The 22,375-nt window shown below is 42.4% G+C and overlaps 2 protein-coding genes across 2 annotated transcripts; one reads left to right on the top strand and one right to left on the bottom strand.

Moving 5' to 3' along the window:
* Positions 1-508: 508 nt before the first annotated feature.
* On the top strand, positions 509-3,390 carry ric3b (RIC3 acetylcholine receptor chaperone b; the record flags this gene model as incomplete). The annotated part of the gene is made up of 7 exons (XM_080505539.1): positions 509-629; positions 1,449-1,684; positions 2,029-2,107; positions 2,203-2,296; positions 2,400-2,533; positions 2,888-2,985; positions 3,106-3,390. The coding sequence occupies 7 exons, from the start codon at positions 509-511 to the stop codon at positions 3,388-3,390; spliced, it is 1,047 nt and encodes a 348-aa protein (XP_080361665.1).
* Positions 3,391-4,399: 1,009 nt separating this feature from the next.
* psma1 (proteasome 20S subunit alpha 1) lies at positions 4,400-7,800 on the bottom strand. Its single transcript, XM_080505227.1, has 10 exons — positions 7,734-7,800; positions 6,863-6,907; positions 6,683-6,784; positions 5,793-5,896; positions 5,608-5,696; positions 5,424-5,494; positions 5,206-5,335; positions 4,971-5,050; positions 4,737-4,841; positions 4,400-4,655 (listed from the first exon to the last, which is right to left on the bottom strand). Exons 1-10 carry the CDS (start codon positions 7,734-7,736, stop codon positions 4,593-4,595), a joined length of 792 nt encoding a protein of 263 aa, XP_080361353.1. The 5' UTR covers positions 7,737-7,800; the 3' UTR covers positions 4,400-4,592.
* Between the last annotated feature and the right edge of the window lie 14,575 nt (positions 7,801-22,375).

Here is a 22,375-nt window from a genome sequence, read left to right as displayed (position 1 = left end):
AAATGATAAATGTTATGCAAAATAGCATTTATAGCAAAATAGCAAAATTCCGCTCCATGTTCCACATGATGCATACCATTTTGTTCCATTGCTGCTGAGGAGCTGATAATATTTGTAAAGCTCTTTCTGGTGATGAATTTGTTTTAATGGAAATGTTCAATATTTCTCAACATTTTCAAGCTTCAATATTAATTTCGTCACCGACAATATTTAGTTTGAGAAATATTTCGTTAAAAACGTTTGAGAACGTGTGCTTATGTACCATTTGGTATTCGTTTTTCTTCTTTATAATATTCAGCCTTGCAGTAAAGCAGTATTTGCAGACATCCAGTGCTCTGCCGCCACCTGGTGGTCAGGCGTTGGTCCTGCAGCCGCGGTGCACTTCCGCTCCTCCGGTAAAAAGGAGGAAGCTGCCGCCGCGTCTCCTCCGCCTCCTCCACTTCAGCTCCCCGAGTGTCCCTCACCTGGCCCGGGTTCTCTGCGGGCCGGGGACCGCTCACCTGCCGGGATGGCCATGTCCACGTTTCAGAAGGTGACCCTGGCGACGTGCCTCGTGCTGTGCGTGGCGCTGCTGCTGCCCAAGATGCTGCTGTCGCGCGGCAGGAAGGATGCTGCCGAGCGGCCGGAGGGTGCGTGCGTCTCATTTCAGCGGGATTGAACGGGTTTCGGATCCCTTAGTCTCACCTCTGTTCTGCATATACTGCACAAGATACACCGTTTAGAATGACTGACTTTAAAGAGTCGCATTATAATGTGTATTGTTTAGTATTTCAAGCCGATATATGCGTTGGTCATCACTGGTTTGTGTCGATCAGGCAGTGACACTTTCCTCCCTGGAGGGGGCGCCAGAACACCTCTTACAATTCTCTTTAGAATAGAATAGAATAATCCCTTATTGTCAAATTGTAGAAATGTTAAAACACAGCGTTAGTGGCAGTGAAATGTTATGACAGCAACCTCAGTGACAGCATTAAAAACACACAATAGTAAAAAGAGGTAGTTTAGTTCATTAATGATCCCAGCTTTAACAAAGCTTAAATTAAAAACACCCAAAATCTATAGCACCATCCCATATTCAAATATGGTTATTTTCCTGCTACAATAATGATCAAAAAGCAGCACTTAATCTAGAGAAGGTTTCATGTTTCCAAGGTTCAAGTTCTCGCAATATGAATTTATGCTACAGGATCATGCTGTAACTTACTCTAATATTTAACAGCAGGTGCTTTTTCTGGGAAAAGGAACAATAATCCAACAAGTCAGGGAAAAGCAGCCTGCTGAAGTGGAGAGACTGGACGATACAGTGACTTATATTTTCCAATATCTGAATTGCATCTCATTAAGTAATTACTTTTAGAAACAAGTAGACAAGGCTTCCTTCACTGTACTCTCCACAGCTGTCTTTGTATTTGTATTTCAGTTTGTGTTAGACTGTGACTCTGATGCAGGTTCGGGCCGTTTTCCTCCGATGATGCACCGTCAGACGGCTCCGGAGGGCCGAGGCCAGCGGGCGGCGGCGGCGACAGGTTCTGGGTACTCCAGGGCGCACAACTCCGAGGCGATAGCTCGGGCCAAAGGAGCGGGGACGGGCGCCGGGACCGGAGGCAAATCCAACCTGGCAGGACAGATCATCCCTGTGTACGGCTTTGGAATCTTACTCTACATCCTCTACATACTGTTTAAGGTAAACGACAACCTGCCGGACACGTGTGCAGGAAGTGTATTTATTGATCTGTATAGTGTCTTTTCATGCAGAAAGAAAAAAAAAGGAGTTTTAAAATCAAATCTCCACCTTATTTGCAAGTATACTGCCAAAGTGTCCAATCTGAAATAAAAATCTATCGTGTTAAAGCAGTTTGAGATGCAGAGATAAACATGTTTACTCTGCTCTGCTTTTACCATCGAGATTTTATAAAAAAGCAAATTGAGCGTGAGTGGCTTTGAAGCCAGAGGCCCGCCGATGTGCGATAGGAGGATTTGCTCTGTTATGTTTTGTGGAGTTTAATCCCGTTATTGTCTCCCTGTTAGATCACATCAAAAGGAAGCAGCAAGCCGTCAGAGGGAAGGTTTCCTTCAGTGCGCTCAGAAAACATGAAGAGAAAGATCAGTACGTCTCCCACGGCGACGATCCTAATCTGCACCCTTTTGTCGGACGGTAAAACGGAGGTGTCTGATCCTTTCTTCTTCTTTCTCCCTCTCCAGCCGACTTTGAGCTGGCTCAGCTGCAGGACAAGCTGATGGAGACCGAGCTGGTGATGGAGGACATCGTTTCCGGTGCACAGCACAGTCCGGACAGGTGCAAACCCCCCCCCCCCCCTTTCATCCTCATCCTACTCATCACCACGCCTTCACAACAACATGACACTCAAACTCAACGTGTTTCACTGTGTTGGCTGCAGGTTGAAGGGGGTGACGGCCGATCAGGAGGAGAATCTGCTGCTGCAGCTGACGGAGATCACTCGGGTGATGCAGGAGGGCCAGCTGGTGGAGGGGATGGCTGCGGAGAAGAAGAAGCAGCAGGACGACTGGGAAGGTCTGCGTCAATGACTTCATACCTTGCAATTTTCTCAACAAGCAGTTCCCCTTGTGTTTGACCTACAGTGCATTCGGCCTCAAAAGTGGAGATTCTCTTGTATTTGCCTCCAATCTTTTTTTACTATTTGGTAATAATGATTATTGGAACAGTAGGTTGGTCACATTTACGGGTATAGTCCAGTCTTGTTAGTCTGTGATTGAGGCCACTGGAGCTGGTTGTCATTAGTAGCAACGTTTCATTGATATTTGACGTTTGTAAATCGATGAATTCTTGCCCACGCCGCCCGAGCCTCACGTGAAGCCCGTTTGATCATGTGAACTGAGTTTGTGAGTTTGTTCCAACTTTCCACAGACGATCCCGAGGAGCCTCGTCCTTACTGGGAGCATTCCCACTGCTGCTGTCACCCTGAGCAGCGCCGCGGCCAGCAGGGACAGTCCGACGGGACGGCGGCCGAGGAGGAAGACCACCCGGGAGGAGGAGGAGGAGGAGGAGGAGGAGGAGGAGGAGGAGGAGGAGGAGGAGGAGGAGACCCCGAGGAGGCGGAGCGTCCGTGCGGAGACGCGACGGAGCCCGAGGCGACCGGAGAGGAGGCGGAGAAGCAGATTGATGCAGGACCGAGCGAAGAGGAGGCGGCCCCGCGCGAACACGAGGAGGACGGGGGTCAGGTCGACCTGGGCGTCCCCGACGACGACCTGGTGGGCGTCCTGAGGGAGCTGGAGCTCACCCTGAGGGTGACGTCCACGATGGAGCGGGAGAAGGTGGAGGAACTGGCGAGGCCGGCGGAGACGGCCGGCGGCCCGGTGAGACGGAGGAACAAGAGGCGGCGGCCGAGGAAAGCGGCACAACTGACATGAACTCAGGCTCGGGTGGCTTTCAGTGACTCTGTAAGCATGAGAGGCGGTGGCAGCATGGAAATGAATCACCAGCGTCGTCGGACAATATTAAGTATTTATGCAGAGCTGGGTTTTTTTTAAGACTTTAAGCAATGGCTAAAATGTCAAGAAGGGATTTTTTAACTGAGATGACCCCCCCCACACACACACTCATCTGGCTCACGCAAAATAATTATGTATAGTTCCTGTAACTTCCTAAGACATAGGCAATAGAGAAAAAAAAAAAATCACTTCCTTATGTTAGTTTTTATACATATGTTGTTTCCGTATCACCGGACATCGAACTGCCCGGGGCGCCACATCAGCGAGAAATTCTGAATCAAAATAGAAAGTAGTGTCGACGACGCATGCAATCAAAAAGCAAAGATTTGAATCTTTGAAATTTCGATCAATGGGGAAAAAAAAGATGCAAAGCATTTTTTTTTAACACACATATTAATCAGAGAAGTTAGGGTTTACCCCTCACAATATTTAAGTTTTTCATTCATTCCTTTGACTTAATATTTAAACGTCATGCTTCCAGATCCTTCCTGCTGCTGAACCCTGAAGCTTTCAACTCACAGAGCCAGTTTAGTCAATAGTAGAAATTGGTGTTGTTTATGAAATCTTCACTATATTTCACTTAATTTATGAACTTTATGTCAGAACGTGTTGAGGGAATCAGATCTTCCCCGGCGGGTGTTGAAATTCACCATCGCATTCGATCCGCCGTGGCCTGGAGCTCCACCAGGTGTCAGTTTCTTCCATATATTATTCACACGGTGCCCTGCTGTAAGAAAAGCACCAGCGATCAACAACGATGTGAGCGAAACATGTTTTTCTGGTTCGAGGGTTTTGGACTTCATGTCAGGGATGTTGATCTTCCACATATTGGTACGAACTTCCTGAGATTCCTGTTCTGGGTTGAATAAAGTCTCTGATCTGAGTGCAGAAAGCATGTGGCTTATGTCAATTAAGCACAACAGCGTAATTCACCAAAAAAAAAAAGGGAGTTTATTGTATAATGGTACATCGTTAGCCATACAAAAGTAACATCACATGGATTGATGTTGGGGAACATTTCAGATCGACAGTTAAGCGGGTGGCACATCACAATGACTTCCTTCTCGGAGGATTTCTCGTCCGCAGCGTCAGATTGGCTGGAAGTTGCTCACTGCTCGGCCTCAGTGCTCCATTGGCTCGTCCGCTGGGTCTCCGGGGGCGGGCTCGTCTGCAGCCGGGGCGACCTGGCACAAACACAACGGGGGAATGTTGGAAGGAACGCACTCGGGTGGTTTAGAAAATAGCCGTTTAAATCCTGCAAGTACCTTTCTCTGTGGCCTCTCCTCCAGCCCCTCCAGGAACGGCGCCACTTCGTCGTCGTCGTAGATGGTGAACTCCATTTCTTTACCCACGATGCCAATGGACACGTTCTGATAGAGGGAGGACGACAGTGATGAGCCACCGCGATGACTTTTATTTACCAAATTCAGCAGCTTGACGCATTTTCTGACACGAAGGCACAAAGCGCAGGTCAAGTGTAGACGAGCGATGGCCGGTACCTTGGTGGTGAGGTCCTGCTCGGTGGGGAGGGTTTCTCTGAGAGCACGGAGGCCATGTTGGACCAGATCGTTCAGGTTACCTGCCAAACAAAACCCAGCTTCGTACTGTAACTGCTAAACAGGGTCTGTGTAAACACCGATTAAGGCGACGGCCGAGATACGTCCACTTCCACCTTTGCAAACTTTAAAATAGACTGAATGTGAAGGGAGGTGCAGGCGAACGCCTGGGTCTTACAGTCGGAAAACTTGTCCATGCATCTCTCCAGGTAGGTGCGTGCAGACTGGGAGCGAGCGCCGATGGACATGGCTTTGCAGTCAAAGTAGTTGGCAGACGGGCAAGTCTGGAAGATGTGAGGTCCCATGTCCTGCATGTAACGACAACCCGGGTCATCCCTCTCACCGCTGGTACCGATTTGGCAAAACATTAAACACAGCAGGTGTGAATAGACTCACGTCAAAGCCGGCGATGAGGAGTCCGACTCCGTAGGGCCTCCTTCCATACCTCTGTGTTGGGATTTGGGTTTCTGAAGTGAAAGTTAGGGATCTCACGTACGGTCAAGACCCATTTTAAGTTGCTTCTCCTAATTATTTTGGGACAATTGGCTAAATAACATGACGACAGCTCTCGAAAGGATACTGCTGCCAACAACAGAGACGAGACGCGACGTGGGGAGTGGCCGGTCGAAGACAAACCTCGAGTCCAAGCACTCCTGACGCATGAAGTTACTGCGTGAGGGAAAAGGTGTTAGTAAGTACATAAAACTAATGGCCAGAGTTTAATGTGCAATTTAATGTCAGACCATCGGGGTCGGGTTGACCTACCAGAGGAGTCTGGCATCGGCAGTCAGTCCAGCGATGGAGATGCCGACGTGGCTGTCGACATGAAGGATCTTCTTCTGGTGGGCTGCCAGTTCAGACTGAGCTCTCTGTGGTCACAACACATGACGCGGGAGTGAGGCATCAGGTATTCCTCGTGTACACTGACAACTAACCTGAACTCCGTTACATCATATTGATTTTCAAATGATTTCCCTCCGGAATTTAGTGTTTCATACTTCCAAACAAATATTAGGACGACAATTTTCTATCAAAATGAGAAAGAAATATGAGCCTTCACGGTGAAAAGACAAATACGGCGGAGAATGAAACTTTTATGCAGATAAAGCAGGTGCAACCGATTTCTCATTTCATATTATTTACAGCCCACAAGTCAAATTCCCCAAACTAATAACTTGTACTTTTCACGGCTGAGGGGAGAAGGAACCTCAGTTTAATTAGACATTCATCAAGATTACTGCATTACTCAGCATAAAGAGAAAAGCACATCAATATCAGCTGCAGGTTTATACATCCTTAGGGTAGAAGTGAGTCAACCTCGATTTAGCATCCGAGTTGCGAAGATTACATTTTTATGACACATTTTTAACCACATCTGAACTAATGATTGCGCATTAATTCTACACATGCACGCCTTTTCAATACCAAGTTTTGTCATTATAATGCCACGTTCTTGCGTGATAAGAATCCCTTTTAATATACAACTTCACGTGTAAGATTTGAAACGACACAGAGAACAAAAAGCTTCTCATAATTAAACTAAAAGAATGTTAGATTGATATGGCTTTGACAGTGCAACTGTTTAAGGCTCAGCTTTTTAACCATTGTGTGTCTTTAATCACTGAGATCAGGCATTAAAAAGACAGTGCTCGTACCTTGAGAGCGACCAGGACTGCGTGGGTTTTGGATTTGAGTCCTACAGTTGCAGATCCTTGCTTCACTGCCTCCATGGCATACTCGATCTGGTGAATCCGGCCCTGTGGACACATCCAACAGTGTTATTGAAGGATCGTGTGTATAGCGATCAAGAGGCGGGAGGGTAAACGTTGGCTTACCTGTGGACTCCATACTGTCACATCGTTGTCGTACTGGTTGCGGAACTGCAGATGGAATGAAACAACGTGAGCATGTTTGGAAACGACAGCTTCATAGAAACGACACAAGCTGAACTTACATAATTGTCTTGCATGTTTAATCCGTTTACATAGTCGCCCAGAGGAGCTAGAAACTTAGAACGGCGGAAGGTCCTGAGCCGAACTACAGGAGGGGACGTTTCTCCTGTGAGGTTTTAAGTTACTGCCAGAGCTGAATAATTGATAAACATTTAGGTTCAGCCTCTTGGGGAGAACAGTTGGAGCCAAATGTGAGCTATTCGGATCGAACGCGGTTTCTGTAAACTCTGATCGTTCTCTGATAATTAGCCGGCATGACACGTGGACTACTGGATCTCAGTGCTGAAGTTTGTACAACTCTGAATTGACTCTATCCACATGTATTGAAAGAAGGACAAGTTAAGAAGCAAAACGAAAGTAAAATCATGACACATCCCCCAGCCTCGGCTTGCTAGTTAGCATTAGCCTGCTAATAATTACCAACAAAGAAGAGGCACAGTTGTAATAAGTAAGATCAAATTGGAACGAGAGAATCATTTACCATGTTTAAGACTTGAAAAAAAAAACTCATCCACGGGTTATTTCTTTGCTCATATGTTTTAAAGACGCCACGAGAAGCTAACAGCTCCAGAAGTGCTTACTCACACTGCAGGCAAACTTAGCTAGCTGTTAGCTCAGTGCGGATCAATCTGTCCCGTTCCAAAAGATCCAGATAAGTTACGACGCGATAAAACCGGACGCTGATTATTTACACCAAAGACACACAGTAAAGTGTGGAACAGAGTGTCATATGTGAGATTTAATTCAAACTTACCATCTCTGCTTCAGAAAGCGGCTCAGTTAATCCGCCTGCACTCTGATCTGAACTCCACTCACTTCCCTGCAAACGTCAGCAGGGAAAAAGAGTCGAGCTCCGAGTTCGAAGGACGAACTCAACAAACTTTCCTTTTTCACGTTTATTTTTAGTTTTACACATTTATGATCCACATGTGGATAAAACTAGTATAATAGTATAATAATATAATAATAGTATAATAGACGGGTGGTTGGATGAATCGAAATGTAGAAGTCTTCAGATCATGCTTCTACACAAGGATCAATGAATAAATGTAAAAACACCAATTTTCAAGTGAAGAGTCTTTATCGTAAAATAATAGAGCAGGAGGTTCAAGCCCATTTTTAATTTAGGGGCTGCACAAGGCTGCACAAGCCAGTAAAAATACAGCACTGCTTGTATACAGTTTATATATATGGACAGAATTTGAACCCATGACCTTCTCTCGGTGAGGCAAGTGCACTAAACACTGCTGCCCACACAGATTCACATCTACACAGTCGTTTTAGGGTCACCATTTTACCTCATATGCATGTTTTTGGACTGTCTGAGAAGCCAGGAAAAATAAGAAAGCGCTAGCCTGAAAACTCTGCTCAGAAAGGTATTGACAGGACTCAAACAAACAACTACACCATAGTTAATTTAAATATTATCTTTCACAAACCTCAAGTTGAAGAAAACCTAATGCATTTTCCATATTATAAAGTTTACTCAAGGCTCATATTTGAAAAATACTGTTGAATGTCCCAAAATTATATCCTTCATATTTTGTCTTTGCATTTTGAATTTTGTTTTTTATCTATATATAATTTTTTTTAAAGAAAACCTGACTTGACATTATGCTTCTTTTGGCAGATCTGATAAACAACGTGCTATTTGATGCCCAAGTGCTTTTACTGTGGATCATCACTGATACCTCAGCTTGGCTCTCAAAGTTATGTCCACAACTGTTCTGAAAGCTCTGTGATCCTCAGGGAATAAATGACAAACATCAGTTATTCATATTGGAAAAACAAAGGGGCAGACATTAGAAATGTGGGCTCATAACTAAGCTCTGCTGCAGACCTGACTAAACTTCGTATTTTACTGTTTTTACAGGGTTCTGCCACTGTTTTCCCTCCAGGATTTAATGTTTTTCAAATTAAAACAAGCTGCTAACACTTTCCCAAAAAGTATAATACCACAATAATGGTCAATAATAATGATAGACCTTTAGGTTGAAGTGGCAGGATAAAGAAGTTGTAGACTCTTTTCATTTTCTTTACAGGCCAAGAGTCACATCTACAAAACCAAAAACTTGATGAAGTTCAGTTGGTTAACAGTGATTACTGTATTATTATGCATATTTTAAAAGGGAAAAACACACATACATGCATGCTGTTTGATTTAATAACTTCTGCCCCCCCAAAATAATTCAGTTAATTGTCCCCATTAAATCAGTCACAAATGTTCTATAGCTACACAGTTAAATAGAAAAGCAAAATGCATGTACTCATTATTTCATTGGCCTTTCTTTAGTCAGGAGAACCACATTGAGATTAACAGCCTCTTTTACAAGTGTGTCCTGGCAGCAGTACATTAAATACATTTACAGTGTACATTTATTTAATTTATTCAAAATCATGCTAAAATGTTCTTAAAACAAATAAATAGCAAAGACACAAGTACATGAAAAACATTAAAAAAAAGTACAGTCACAGAGTAAGAGCACATGAAAGGTAAAACTCTAAAAGCCACCAAATATTTAAAAATAAGTTAGTTAAAACAAGAGCAAGATGAATTTTGTTTCCAGGTGTTGTAAAAGGGCCATAAACTCTCCCAGTGAGACCAGCTCTGTGAGTTTAAAGTCTTTTTGTAAAATATTATGAACATGGAGCCGAAAACATTAAAGCTTGTTTACCCAGTTCCGTACGTACAGTCGGAACAGTGAGTAAAAACAAGTTTGTTGTTGATGTACACTGATTTAATAACCATAAAATCGGGACATACAGTTGTTGTTTTTTTGTTTCTTTTTTAATTACATTTTCATTACATTACATTAAATGTTCACATCCTCGTGGTAGAAGCGTCAATTGAATCGGGCCTCCTGGTCGGGAAGATTACATTTTTATGACGCTCACAATGACCACTCGTACCCACTCCTCTTGTAGAAAAACAAATGTCAAACTAAATAAAATGATTCCGACAAGATCAACCCCTGATCCTTGTTTTAATATTATTTTCCTGAGATCTTTCTAAGCATTGGATGCGAGGTCATTCAGCCATTCGGCCAGTTTTAATTCAATGAATATAATTGTGATAAATTGGTTGTCATTTTTGTTTTTACTCGTCTTTAAACTTTACAATACAATTACTTCAATGCAAATTGAGGTCAAGGCTCTGAATAAATGTCTATTTACTTTCTTTCGTTTCCTTTGTTTTCTTTTCTTATCTTATCTTTTCTTTTCTTTTCTTTTCGTGAGGCGACAGTGTCTTTGCCTGGCCACTAGGAGGCAGCAGTAAATTAGAGAAAGAGTTTGCATGGCTTCACAGACAAAAAACTACAAGAGCAACATAGACATGGTGGGTGTTTCACTTGCTTTTAATTAGTTTTCCCGTTTCTTTTCTTTCAAATATATGACTATTTGACAAATATGAAGGCTCATATTTGCCACTGCAGCTCTCTGTTGGGGTTTCATATTGATTTACAAGCAACAAGCTGCACGGAATAGGTACATTTGAAATAATTAAGCTGTTTTGGAGCCTCTAACATTTTTTCCTAACAGATTATGTGCAAAACCGTCCAACGCTTGGATTCATGCATTTGGGATAAAATCCTAAACAAGACAGCAGCAGCTCAAAGTCTGTGAGTGTTTCTCTGAAGGTAAATGGCGCCCAGTTTTAATAATTCACAAATGTTAGTTCTGTGCCACAGAGCAACTCAGACAATACTTCTCAACCAGTGCACTTTTCTGAAGGTTCAACTGGAGGGAATCATTCTGGAGAGAAAACAATCTGGGTTAGAATAACTCAAAGTAGGAAATAAATAACGGGAGAAATAAGGATTTGCTGTAATAACAAAGATAATTTATGGGACAATTTGACAACACGTGGATTTATTTTATTTTTTTAATTGAAGATGATGTTTTAACTCGCTGGGACCCGGATGTTGGAAGTTTCAGTTCAAACAAATCAATCTATCTCTCAAAACAACTCATTGACTTTCATTTAGTCACAGATGTATCTTTTATATATTTTATTAACACAGCACGTGATCAGAGCCCCACAAATACAGTCCAGCACTCCTGAGTTGAATGAGGCTGCAGCCTGTGGAGGACCTCACAAACTAAAACTGCCAGTTTCCTGTTCCCTTCCAATGGGAAACAGCCACAGACTGCTGGTCAATGACTGAGGCTTTCAGAAAGATCCTGGTGGAGTCACTGTTTTAGCATTTGTAATTTTCTCTTGTAATTCATAGCTTGTACTGCTTTGCTGCAATAGGAGTCATTTTCAACAGTTTTTCCCTCCTCTGACCCTGGAAATTGAGCAAATATCTTCCTCTCAGCCACTTCTCTCTACAAGCAGCATCTACCTATCAGCTCTAAATATTTGGCCTTGTTTCACTCTTCGAAGAAAAGGCAGATCTTTACATGCAAACACTCAAAACATGAAAATGTAGTTCCTGAGTTTTGTTTCCAGCAATTCCTTTTATGGCCTCTTAATTTCAACTGAGGCCAAAGTGTGGGAGTTACAAAGTACATATACTTGTCAATCTCTACTGTAGTTGAGTATTTATTCTTGTGATGACGTTTACTTTTACTGCCTTCATTTGAAAACAGACATCAGTACTCTGTATTTAAAAAAAAAAAAAACCCAAAAAACCAAACTATATTGTTACTGAAGATGACTCTCCAGAGAGGAGAGTCAAATGTGGGCAGATACAGGATTCAGTCCAGTGAGGTTAAATAAAACAAAACACCTGCAACAAGGTGGATGAACTTCTTTGTCTCCAAATAAGAGATATGACAGCGCTTCTCGGTGCGACGGCCACAGAAGAAGAAACTCATTGCTTGAAATTCTGTCACAAGTTACTCTCAAAGTTTACATCACAGTTGTTGTCATCGCATTTATTGCATCACGTTTTATTTAATAGAATATATTTACACAATATGAGGCATTTCCAAAACACACAGCATCAAACAAAAAGTTTCAAATGATGTTGATGACAATTTATGTGCAGTGCAAAACTTTTCTTTCAGTTCTTGTATTCAGAAGACTCTTTGATTTTGTGATCTGATAAAACATTGTAGTATTGTGTTGATGTGCACACAGGTGCAGTTACACCTTACTTGAAATAAAATGGGGGGGAAAAAATTCCCTGAAATGAGGCGTCGTGTATGTTTGAAGTTAAAGGCACATTCATGTACTTTCTTACTTCCACTCTAGTAACAGAGTTGACTCATTACTTCTTCTTTCATCAGAGTAACTTTTTACTCAAGTAACAGGACTGGTCACTTAAGTAAAGACGGCAACAACTGGATATCATGTTAATGTGAATTGACTCTACAGGTGGAGGATAAGTGTGAGGAAAAGATGCCCTAATCTTCAATGTTTAAGAGTTTTATATCTTTATGTTTGTATCTGAAGGGATTTGGTCTCTGTGTGAGAAGTGCAGCAGGAGCAAAACCCACAAAATGTCCCTTTCCTTAAATTTTTTAGTCAGATACCTTGTGTCTGGTTTTATGCTTGGCCACTGTTCACTTTTTCCCTTCTCCTTTCTCTCTGTTAATGATGTCTGATGTACCCTTGATCCAGGATGAGAGCGAGAGGAGGGGAGAGAGGGAAGAGGGGTGAATTAGTAGGACTGTGCTGACGAGCTCTCCTCCTTTGCCAAGGCAGCGGTAGCAGCGCGGCGGCGGCGGCGGCGGCAGCCATTACATCAGCGCGCCAACCTCCTTCTCTGTGATTGAGATTGTAGAAGCTCTGCTGAGCTCAGCATGTTTTTCCTTTTTTTTTTTTTTTTCTTCCTGGGGGCCTCATTTAACTTTGCCAAACACCCCCTCCCCTCCGCTCCTCCGCCTTCCCTCAGTTTAATTTTTCAAATGGAGCGCAGTCTGAGTCACTGTGTGATGGGTCCAAGCCACGCCGCTTCAGGAGTAGAAGGGAGTGCGCCCCTTCCTTTCTCCATTCATAGATTTTTCTAAATGGGCAAGCGACCCACTGTTGGAACTACACATTGTAATTCTGACTTCATGTCTGTGTCTATTTCACATGCCGTCGCCTCGCCGCATTTTGTCTTTCATGCCCAAGCCTTATTCATTGGGGTGATTTTGTACCTCAAGTGGTTTAAAATTGTGAAAAAATCTCATCCCCTTGTTGCTAAAAATAGGTCAGCGGTGTGTTTCAGCCCTGGAAAATGGCTGGACTAATGGGCGGGAAGGGTGGCGGCAGCACCAAGGTTGCGTTAAGCTGGCAGCTGTCCTGCAACACGACGGGTCAAAGGTCGCGGGTGGCGCTGCAAACAGAGGGAAAGCCATCCCGCCCTCCCACACGTCCACAAGTTTTATGGATCTCGGAGCTGCATGTCGTCATTGACTTTTAATGTTTCCGACTGCGAAAAACAAAAAACAAAAAGGCCGGTGCGTATGTGTGAAAGGAGAGGAGAGGGGAGGCGAGGGGGGAGTCTTGCAGAGATCCTGTTTGCTGCCGTCAGTTTCCTGGTGTTGACGAAAGCGCTTATGCAGCAGTTCGCTAGCAAATGGCTGAAGAGGCTTATTCCGGCTCAAAAGAAAAAAAAAAAAGAAAGAAAAAAAAAAGCAGTGCATTGTGGGCACTTAGTAATATCAGTTGTGAGGTTGACTCTTTTTCTCGATCTAAAGATAGACAGTGAAAGGGTGAGGGCTGCCATTTGAATTACCTGTAAGACGGGAACAGGAAGGCGCATCCGATGCCACCAGAAGCCTCCGTGCAGCTCCTGAGTGAGTGAAAAGTGTTCCTCACTCAAACAAAGACAGGCAGTCCTGATTCCGCTCATCATGTCAACAGTGATTGGGATTTTACAATTCATCATTTTTATTGTTCGGTGCCAGGAAATGCACCCACACCAATGCCTGAGTGGCAGAATCCATCATTTTAATGTCGTGACTCCATCTGACCACAGTGGCGAGTTTGACAAGTTGTCCCAAAACAGGGACTGAGTGGGTGTTGGAGAGTCTCTCGTTTCCATTCATGCACATTTGCAAATACACGTATCTATAAAATAAACTGCAATGACAGCGATAGTGGGTGGACTTTTCATTGCAGGGTAATTAATTTTGCTGTAAGTGATTTTCCGGGGAGAGGACGTCCACTGACCGTAAAATTAACTGCAGGAAAATCCCTTTGCTGTAAACTGATCTTTCTGTTCCCTCTTTTGAGGATTTATCTCCTTAATAACTTGTGACACATTTTAAGGTGTTTCCTATCTTCACCCCTATATTGTTTGATTTGCTCCAGCCACCTGCGTCTAGAAAACAAAGGGTATGGGAAAATAGTGGACAGATGTCTATAAGACTCCACTCATATAGAAACTATGATGATGACGGGGGGGGTTCATGTATTTATGCTTATTTCTGTCTGGATAGTTAGTATGTCAGATGCTTCTCATATTGAGATTGGGTTTAAAGGATCAGTATGTGAATTGATGCCACTTTTGGACATTAGATGGCAGTAGAAAGCCACTCCCCAGTCTGTCGTTGCTCCAACTCTTTTTAATTGTCTGTCAGATTTGACAGTTTGTAATTTTTTCATTTCCCACATGGGTCAGTAGTGTAGTGCTCGGTAAGCGCTCTTGTCTCGTAGATTTACTGTTGCCGCTTTGAATCCGGGCTTGGAGCCTTTCTGTGTGGAGTTTGCATGTTCTCCCTGTGCGTGCCTGTGTTTGCTCCGGTTTCCTCCCGCTGTCCAAAAACATGCTTTCAAGGTTTATTGATGACTCCCAAATTGCGTGAGGGAATGTGTGCCTGGTCCATGGTGGGCCAATGCCTCAGTATCATAGAAGATGGACGAAGTCTTTATTTTTCAGACTCGCTGCTTAGCTTGCTAATATCAGCACCCTTACACACAACATCACACAGTATATAAACACCAGTGCAATAACATCCTGGCTGTTGCTTTGTTTTATTAGCTCATTGTTTTTAATGAGAGCTGCTACACATTCTACCGTTCCACTGGAATTTACAACCATGTCTGACAATGTATGGACAATAACCCTTGTCTGCTTGCATTTGTTTAAAAGTACAATAACTTTTGTAAACGCACTGTATTTAAATGAAGTTAACATGGGCTGAAATCTAATAATGATGAAGAGCCCCAGCTAAGAAATGTATCACCAGCTGCCACTGGGGGCAGCGTTCTCCTGAAGGTTCTCCTGAAGGTTCTCCTGAACAGCGACTGAGCTTAAAAACATCATTTGGTTTCAAACTGTAATGTTTTTCGTCTAATGTTTTTCCATCTGGGTTCGGACCAGGGAGCCGGATACTCGATATGAACACAGACTCAATCATAATCCATCACAATCAATCCGTCTTCTTTCCTGTTTCGTCCACATGGGGTAAGAGGGGGAAGCATTGAGAGCAACCCCAGACATCCCCGTCCCTCCCGACTCCCTCTCGCTCTTCTGACTCCCCCAAGAGACCAAACAGAAGTTAAAACTTTAACACATGTGGTTTTGAACAAATTCTACAATCTTGCTATTAATTTCAAACTATAAAGAGAGGTGTTCACACACACACTAATCACAAATCAGTGACTTTGAAAATGCTGAAATCACAGATAATCATGTTTCCCACTATGTTAAATCATTATTGATAAATCTCTGACTGTCCTTATATGAACATTCATTGTCATTAAAGGTAAATAGAGCAACTTGCTGTGAATGTTTCTAACAAGAAGCCTCAATGTTGCTGAAGTATCTTTCAGTTTAAAAAAGATTGATTGAGACCAGGGGTGTCAAACACAAGCCCAATCTGGCCAAAGCAAATTGTAAAAATGTCTAAGAATACACTGATTTTGGTTTATCACATTTCTGAAGCATAACAGACACAACACAACGCTGAGACACGAGTTGAGATATCACTGACACAACCATGAAAGCAAACTAGCATTCGCCTCAAAGCCTTGCTGTCAGGGTGAGAGTGTGAAAACATGCATTCATTATTTAGGACATTTCACTACATTTTGCACCATAAGGTTTCAATAATATTGGCTTTATGTTGAGACTGTAGTTGTTGTTGTTTTTGGTTCTAAATCTTTGCTTTTATGAAAAATATATGAAATTTTTCATCATGTCTAATCTGCAACACAACAACAACAACAAAACATTCAAGTTTAAATTTCTCGGTTGTTATGGCACTATTTTACTGGTCCGGCCCACTCGAGATACAATTAGGCTGAATGTTGCCGCTGAACTAAAATGTGTTTGACGTGACTGATCTCGATGCAAGGAGGGATGTAACTTGTTTAGACGAGTGTAATCAACCCAGTGATGAGTCATATTAAGCTCCCACAATGCAATTTCAGGAGTCTTTTAACTTTGTTGGCAAGATATCATAACCTCAGTTTGGCAGCACGACGACGCCACCAAATTGAAAATTATAACCATTAATGACAAAATTCAGTATACAATACTGACAATATCCATCATCCACGCGACGAGTGTCACGTTCCCTCAGGAAGTAAACGAGTAAATAAAGCGATTCAAGAATTGACCCATCCTCTGGGTAGCATTTATTTGCAGGGAAAAAGCGACGTTTAGAAATACATGGAGGATGTGTGTATTTTACCTGTTTGGAAACTATTGTTTTGGTGTTGCGCTGTTGGTCGCATCCAACTCATCCATTCTTGTTTCCTCCAAATTAATATGATTTTCAAAAAGCAAGCCAATGTTCTCCGGCCCAGACCTCGAAAAGGTCTCCATACATTTATCTTCTCCCGCCTCGACAACTGCAACTCTCCCCTCTATCCCTTCAAAGCTCCTTTATCGCCTCCAACTTGTCCAAAAGGCAGCAGCGAGGCTTCTTACCGGTTTTAACGGACAACGACGTATCTCGCCTATCCTGGCTTCCCTCCACGTTCTCCCTGTCCGTTTTACAATTGATTTTAAGATGTTGCTTTTAAAGCTCGTCGCGGTCTCTCCTCAAGTCATATCACTGACCCCGTACGACCCCGCTGGCAGCCTCAGATCCCCGGATGGATCCCTTCTGGCTGTTCCAAAGGCGAAGGATAACTCTAAGGGCGACCGTGCGTTCTCCACCAGGGCCTCTCGACTTTGGAACGACCTGCCTGAAGAGATAAGGCTCACAGAATCACTGACCTCTTTTAAATCAATTCTAAAAACTCACTTTTATGGACTTGCTTTTATTTGAAGTTTACTTTCAATTTGAACTTGTTTTTACGTTCCATTGATTACATTTTTTTTTTACTCAAAATTAAGCCCCATTTATTTGACATATGTTCTCTCTCTTACCCTTTAGGCCTTTGAAGTGTCGCCTGTAATTTTCGTCTTTTACTTCATTGATCGCTTGTCTCCTCACGTCTCGCCTGACTTTCTCACGTTTGTGTGTTTTTACCGTGAAAGCACTGGGTGAACAACTGTTCTTAAAAGTGCTATGTAAAATAAAGTTATTTATTTATTTATTTTCTGCTGGATTTCGATGGCCAGCAGCAGTCACACTGTGCGTTGTACTGACACAGCAGACAAAGTGTAAAGGTAATCTCAGCACTGTGACAACAGCTCTCTGGACACCTCTTGTTTGACATAAAGACCACAGATTTTATTTCAAATTGAGCAGTTTAGAGCCACAAACTAGCTTCAGTTAACTGGAAATGGCCATACGATGATGAAAGCCACTGTTGCCACTATAATAAAAACAAGTGTGTTTCTGTTTATATAATCTACTTTAGTATGATGAGTATAATTAGTTAGTTAGCCAAGAGGTTGAATTAACATGGAAAAGGGAAAGGATGAAGTGATATTACAAGATGCCAAGATTAATTCCCCAATAAGTCAGAGCGACTGAATTGATCAAAACATAATTGAAACAAAGAAAAAGGGCCAATAACTCAGTCCAGTTCACAAGGTAAACTTCATGATCCCCAAAGAGCAACTCGTTGTGAGACATGCATTTAAAAATTTAATATTAAAAGTCATACCATCCACACACCGACGCCCCTTTACAGTTATTGGGCAGCCCAGTGGTAGTTGGTATAAAACGGTTCTTCTTGCGCCTGTTGGTTCTGCACATGGTGATTAAAACTCTACAAACAGGCACATCAGGTGTTTTTTTCCAAGGTCCTTGTCCTGTATAAATCATATCAGAGTGGATAATTTGCCAATTTACAGCACCTTCTCACCACATTCTGCAGTCTGCTCTTGTTTTTGAGTGTATCAATAAAAAAATTATCATAAAAGTTCGATCAACGCCTAAAAATACCTCAGTTTCGTAACAGGGAAGACGCAGCCAAAAAGACACAATCCAATATCCCATGTGGCTGAAACACACTACATAAATTACCATGATGTTTCTTTTCGCTATATCGGTTCTTGGGGGGGAGGAGATGTCATTTATCCTAAGTTTGTTTGACATGTTACGATGTCAGAGAATACGCTCCCTTAAAAACCAGCGCACCGCCACCGATTATACATTTGTCATCCTTCGTGAGCGTCAGTGCAGAAACATCTGATGATGCCAAGCCAAGAGACATCCAATCATTACTTTTGGCTCTCTGGCAAACGTTTCAGCATTAATTGCATTTGCTCATCTCGTTCTGCAGCTTTGGGATGAAACTAATGTGAGTGGTCACTCCTGGAGATGAGATGATTCTGTGGGTTTGCACTGCATTGATCAGCGTAATATTTGCAAACTTTTGCAGAACAGCAGGAGAACAAAACATATGAGCAAATCAACTTGAACGGTCGGATCCGTTTGAGTCACCCGTTTCTCCATGATCACACATGATCTATGGCAGCCCGGGCAGGAGCAAGTTCAGCTTTATTGTGAGTCACTCATCTCATTTGGTTGTTGATCCTGAGCACATTTGTCAAGACGTGTCCACGTCATGAAGGATTGACATGATCTGCCCTCTGATACCTCAGTCTGATTAATGACTGACGTCACCATTAGTTCAGTGCATCATTTGAAAAAAAAAAAAATGCAGATTTTACAGCCACCTGAAAAAGCTAAATCTGTCAACACCGCAATTATTTTGATTATTTTCAGTAAAACTGTGAACACTATTTGTACATTTTACCCCCTGCTTGATTAAAAAGATAAGCCACAATACTTTGTAATATTTGAAACCAGCGCTGCCCCCCCCCCCCCCCCCCCCCCCCACACACACACACACACACACACACATGCGTACGCATTTTACATAAGAATAAGCAATTTAATTATAAGGTAACATGTCACCTAATTTAAATGCTTAAAAAAAAGAAGAATAAATTACATAAAAACTTCTTTCGACCCCCCCCCCCATAATCCGTGTTGTCTACTATGCATATAAAATATACACTGTAAATTTTCTGATATGCATATTAGATTACATAAAACTTTATTATCATTACAGTGAAACACTGATTTGCAGACGGAAAAAAACAAACAAACAGTAAACTGCATTTTAATATGTGATGGAATTATTACAACTATTACTCCACTAATATAACTGGATGGACATTTGAAACACATTCTTAAGATAATTATTATTTTTTTAATTGTATTTTTTAAAATTATGTTTGAAAAATCTGTGAAGGGAGCAAAGCATTTCATGAGAGAGGGAGAACGGATCAGAACAGTATTATCCCTCCATCACACCCTGGATAAGAAACAACCTTCTGAATTTGATCTATGCTTAAAATACCGAAAATCTTGAATAATCTGGAGTGGCATTGGATTAAACACTACAGTTATACAACGAAAAGTGAATATCTATCCATCGTTATTGCTGGCTAAACTTGATTCTAAAGTTTGGAATTCAGTTCTGCAGGACTGTGCAAAGGGAGCATCATCAAACGATAATTAAATTTTGTTTGGAGTATATTTTACAAATTGGGATGAATGCAGGTATGCACATTTGCTACAGCAGATCAAAAGGTTTCTGCCCAAAGATAATTGCACCAATCAACTGAGGACTTATCAACATCAGATATTTTAGTCAAATCTAATGAGACTATCCCCTCTGCTTTAAATGCCATGCGGTGCAGTCTTTGTGTGCTTAAGGTAGAATTGATCTGAAAGCTTGAGGTTTATGGAGGGCACGCACGACTGATTCCATGATTACAGGCCGCTATAAAAAGTAATTGACTGATTTGCCCGAGCACATCGCTATGTGATCATGTCATCAGCTTGGACGGTGGAATTTATCCGGCGTTACGTAATCGTGTGCTGTCGGTTACAGCGGAGCAGGACATGACAGCAAAGGAGGATGTGAGGCCAATCAATACCCACAGATATGAAGGATGCGCTCACACAAAGGGATTGTGGGTCTCAGTGAAAGGTCAGCTCAATTCCATATTCACGCTTTTTGACTTTCGGACTTGGAGGCTTGACATCGTGGCAAAAGTTAAGCTCCGTGCCATCAAAACCGTTTCTACACAAACCTTCAGAGTTAACTGAAATGTTGCCCTCATCAACTGACGAAGATGCTTTCTGTCTTGAAACAATGTGTTTGATTGATACGCCTGCGTACTGGTGGAGAGCTGTGGCATGATGTGGGAGCTCTGTGGGCGTGTGATCAAGTGTTTGATCTTGAGACACCTGGCTGCTCGGGCTAATCCTTTCATTAAAATCCCTTAATGGCCTCTTGTGCTTCTGGATCCATCACGTCACAATCGTGGATTTTATGAGTGAAGGGCGCTTTTAACTGCATTTGACTGATTAGGGAAACTGTCCTCTTTCTAGGACCAGTGGTTGAACACACCGTATTAATTTCATTGCTTGCTGAACCATTAGCTGGTTGGCTCAGTTACCTCAACGAGGCTGACACAACAAGGAGAAGGGAAGGTCCACAGGTCAGGGATTTGATGGTCCACAATTTCACATGTTTCCTCGAGAAAAGGAGAACACGCTCTACAAAAAGGATGATGAGTACACTTTGGTGAGACAACTCATCTGAGGCAGTGTGAGAGATAAGATAAGATAAGATTACCGATATGATGCAAAAAAAAGGAAAGAAAAGAACACAGTGAGCTCTGAAAGAGGAACAAAACACAAGACTGAAGTAATCATAGGAACTTTTTCCTAAAAATACTCAACAGATAAGGTTTTGGCGAAATGGTAAGAAATCGAATTGCCATGTAAAAGTCATGTAATTATTATTGGGGAGTTTTTTTTTCTGTTCATAAGGATTTTTCCTCTCTGTTTTCACTGTAACCTGAGATTCTTTGAGTTACAGGAAGTGCCAGGAATTTTCCAAGTCCCAACTTTGCTGCAGAGGCAGAAATGATGGCAGATTGTTGGGTCTGGGCCAGGCTTTATAACCGCATAACGTTTAACTTTCTATAAATACCGCGGGACGCGGTCCAAGTTGATCAAGTGTGATTGAATCTGAAATGACTCCAAAGACGAGAGCCAAGTTTCCTTAAGATACTTCAGAAGAACTGCTTGCCTCTGCCCAGCTTCTGACAGGGCACCGGCCTGAGTCACGCCGCGGCGTTTTGAAGGTTCATCAGAGTGTTCAAGCAAAAATACCAGTTGCACAATACAAGAAAAGGGCAGCTGTGACACACTTTGACGTTGCATAAACAAGGACGATCCACGGTTGCATCTCGTGTCCCGAAAATGGATTTTATTAAAACATCGGAATTATTAGGTGAGCTACTGGACAGGACCATTGTTTGGGGACCCTACGGACATTACATGAGCTCACCTCCTTTACATCCAGTTACACTGGAAAATTAACTGTGGTATCCTGGTTGCAGGTCTTTTATGATACTTATTCAACCAACCGTTCAGTGGACTGTGTTTGCTCTATATATTGACTTGATTTCCATCAATGTTCATTCAGCGAATCCAAAACAAGGCTGTTTAATTTCAGTTTTTAGAATCTGCTGAATTCTTCAATGCTATACCTGTCCAACATTCTTATGTCAGGGTTATACAGTTAATAAAGATTGTGTGCACAGTTTCCACAAGTTATAGTGTCTTTGATTTCATGCCGAGATCGACAAAACAGACATCGACAGTTGATTTTCCTGGCAGAAACCTGCTTGTGGCTTTCGGTTAGGAAAAGGTTAGCCAGTAGGCTCTCCATCAGTGTTTTATCCACTTAGAACTTCAGGTTTAGGACTTTTTTTTCTCCAATTAATTTGGATTAGGGCTTCAACACTGCTCTGTTGATTTCTGTGTTTATTTGTGAGTCTGACGTTGAGCCATTAGCGCACCAGCGTCCAGCCCTGGGCTGCGTCTCGCTTTTTTTTTTATTAGAAAATATCAGTAGATGAAATGAAATGATTAAATGAGCCCCGTGAGGTTTTATATAGTCAAGCTGGCAAGCACGAAGGACAAATTAATTTCAAATTCGCTATATTTCTGGTGGTGGGCTCACTTCATTCTTCATGCGTAATCATGCTAAATAGGAGCAACAACACGCATTTTTGGGAAGCA

This window comes from Blennius ocellaris, assembly GCF_963422515.1.
Source record: "Blennius ocellaris genome assembly, chromosome: 11".
Taxonomy (NCBI): domain Eukaryota; kingdom Metazoa; phylum Chordata; class Actinopteri; order Blenniiformes; family Blenniidae; genus Blennius; species Blennius ocellaris.
Note: the sequence above shows the minus strand (reverse complement) of the source record. Positions and strands in the feature narration are given on the sequence as shown.

What these genes read in the sequence shown, in the direction of transcription:
- psma1 (XM_080505227.1), bottom strand. An exon ending in CAGTCCTGGTCGCTCTCAAG is followed by an intron (nt 5,897 to 6,682) that starts GTACGAGCACTG and finishes TTGTGACCACAG; the next exon opens with AGAGCTCAGTCTGAACTGGC. An exon ending in AGCAGGACCTCACCACCAAG is followed by an intron (nt 4,842 to 4,970) that starts GTACCGGCCATC and finishes TCCCTCTATCAG; the next exon opens with AACGTGTCCATTGGCATCGT.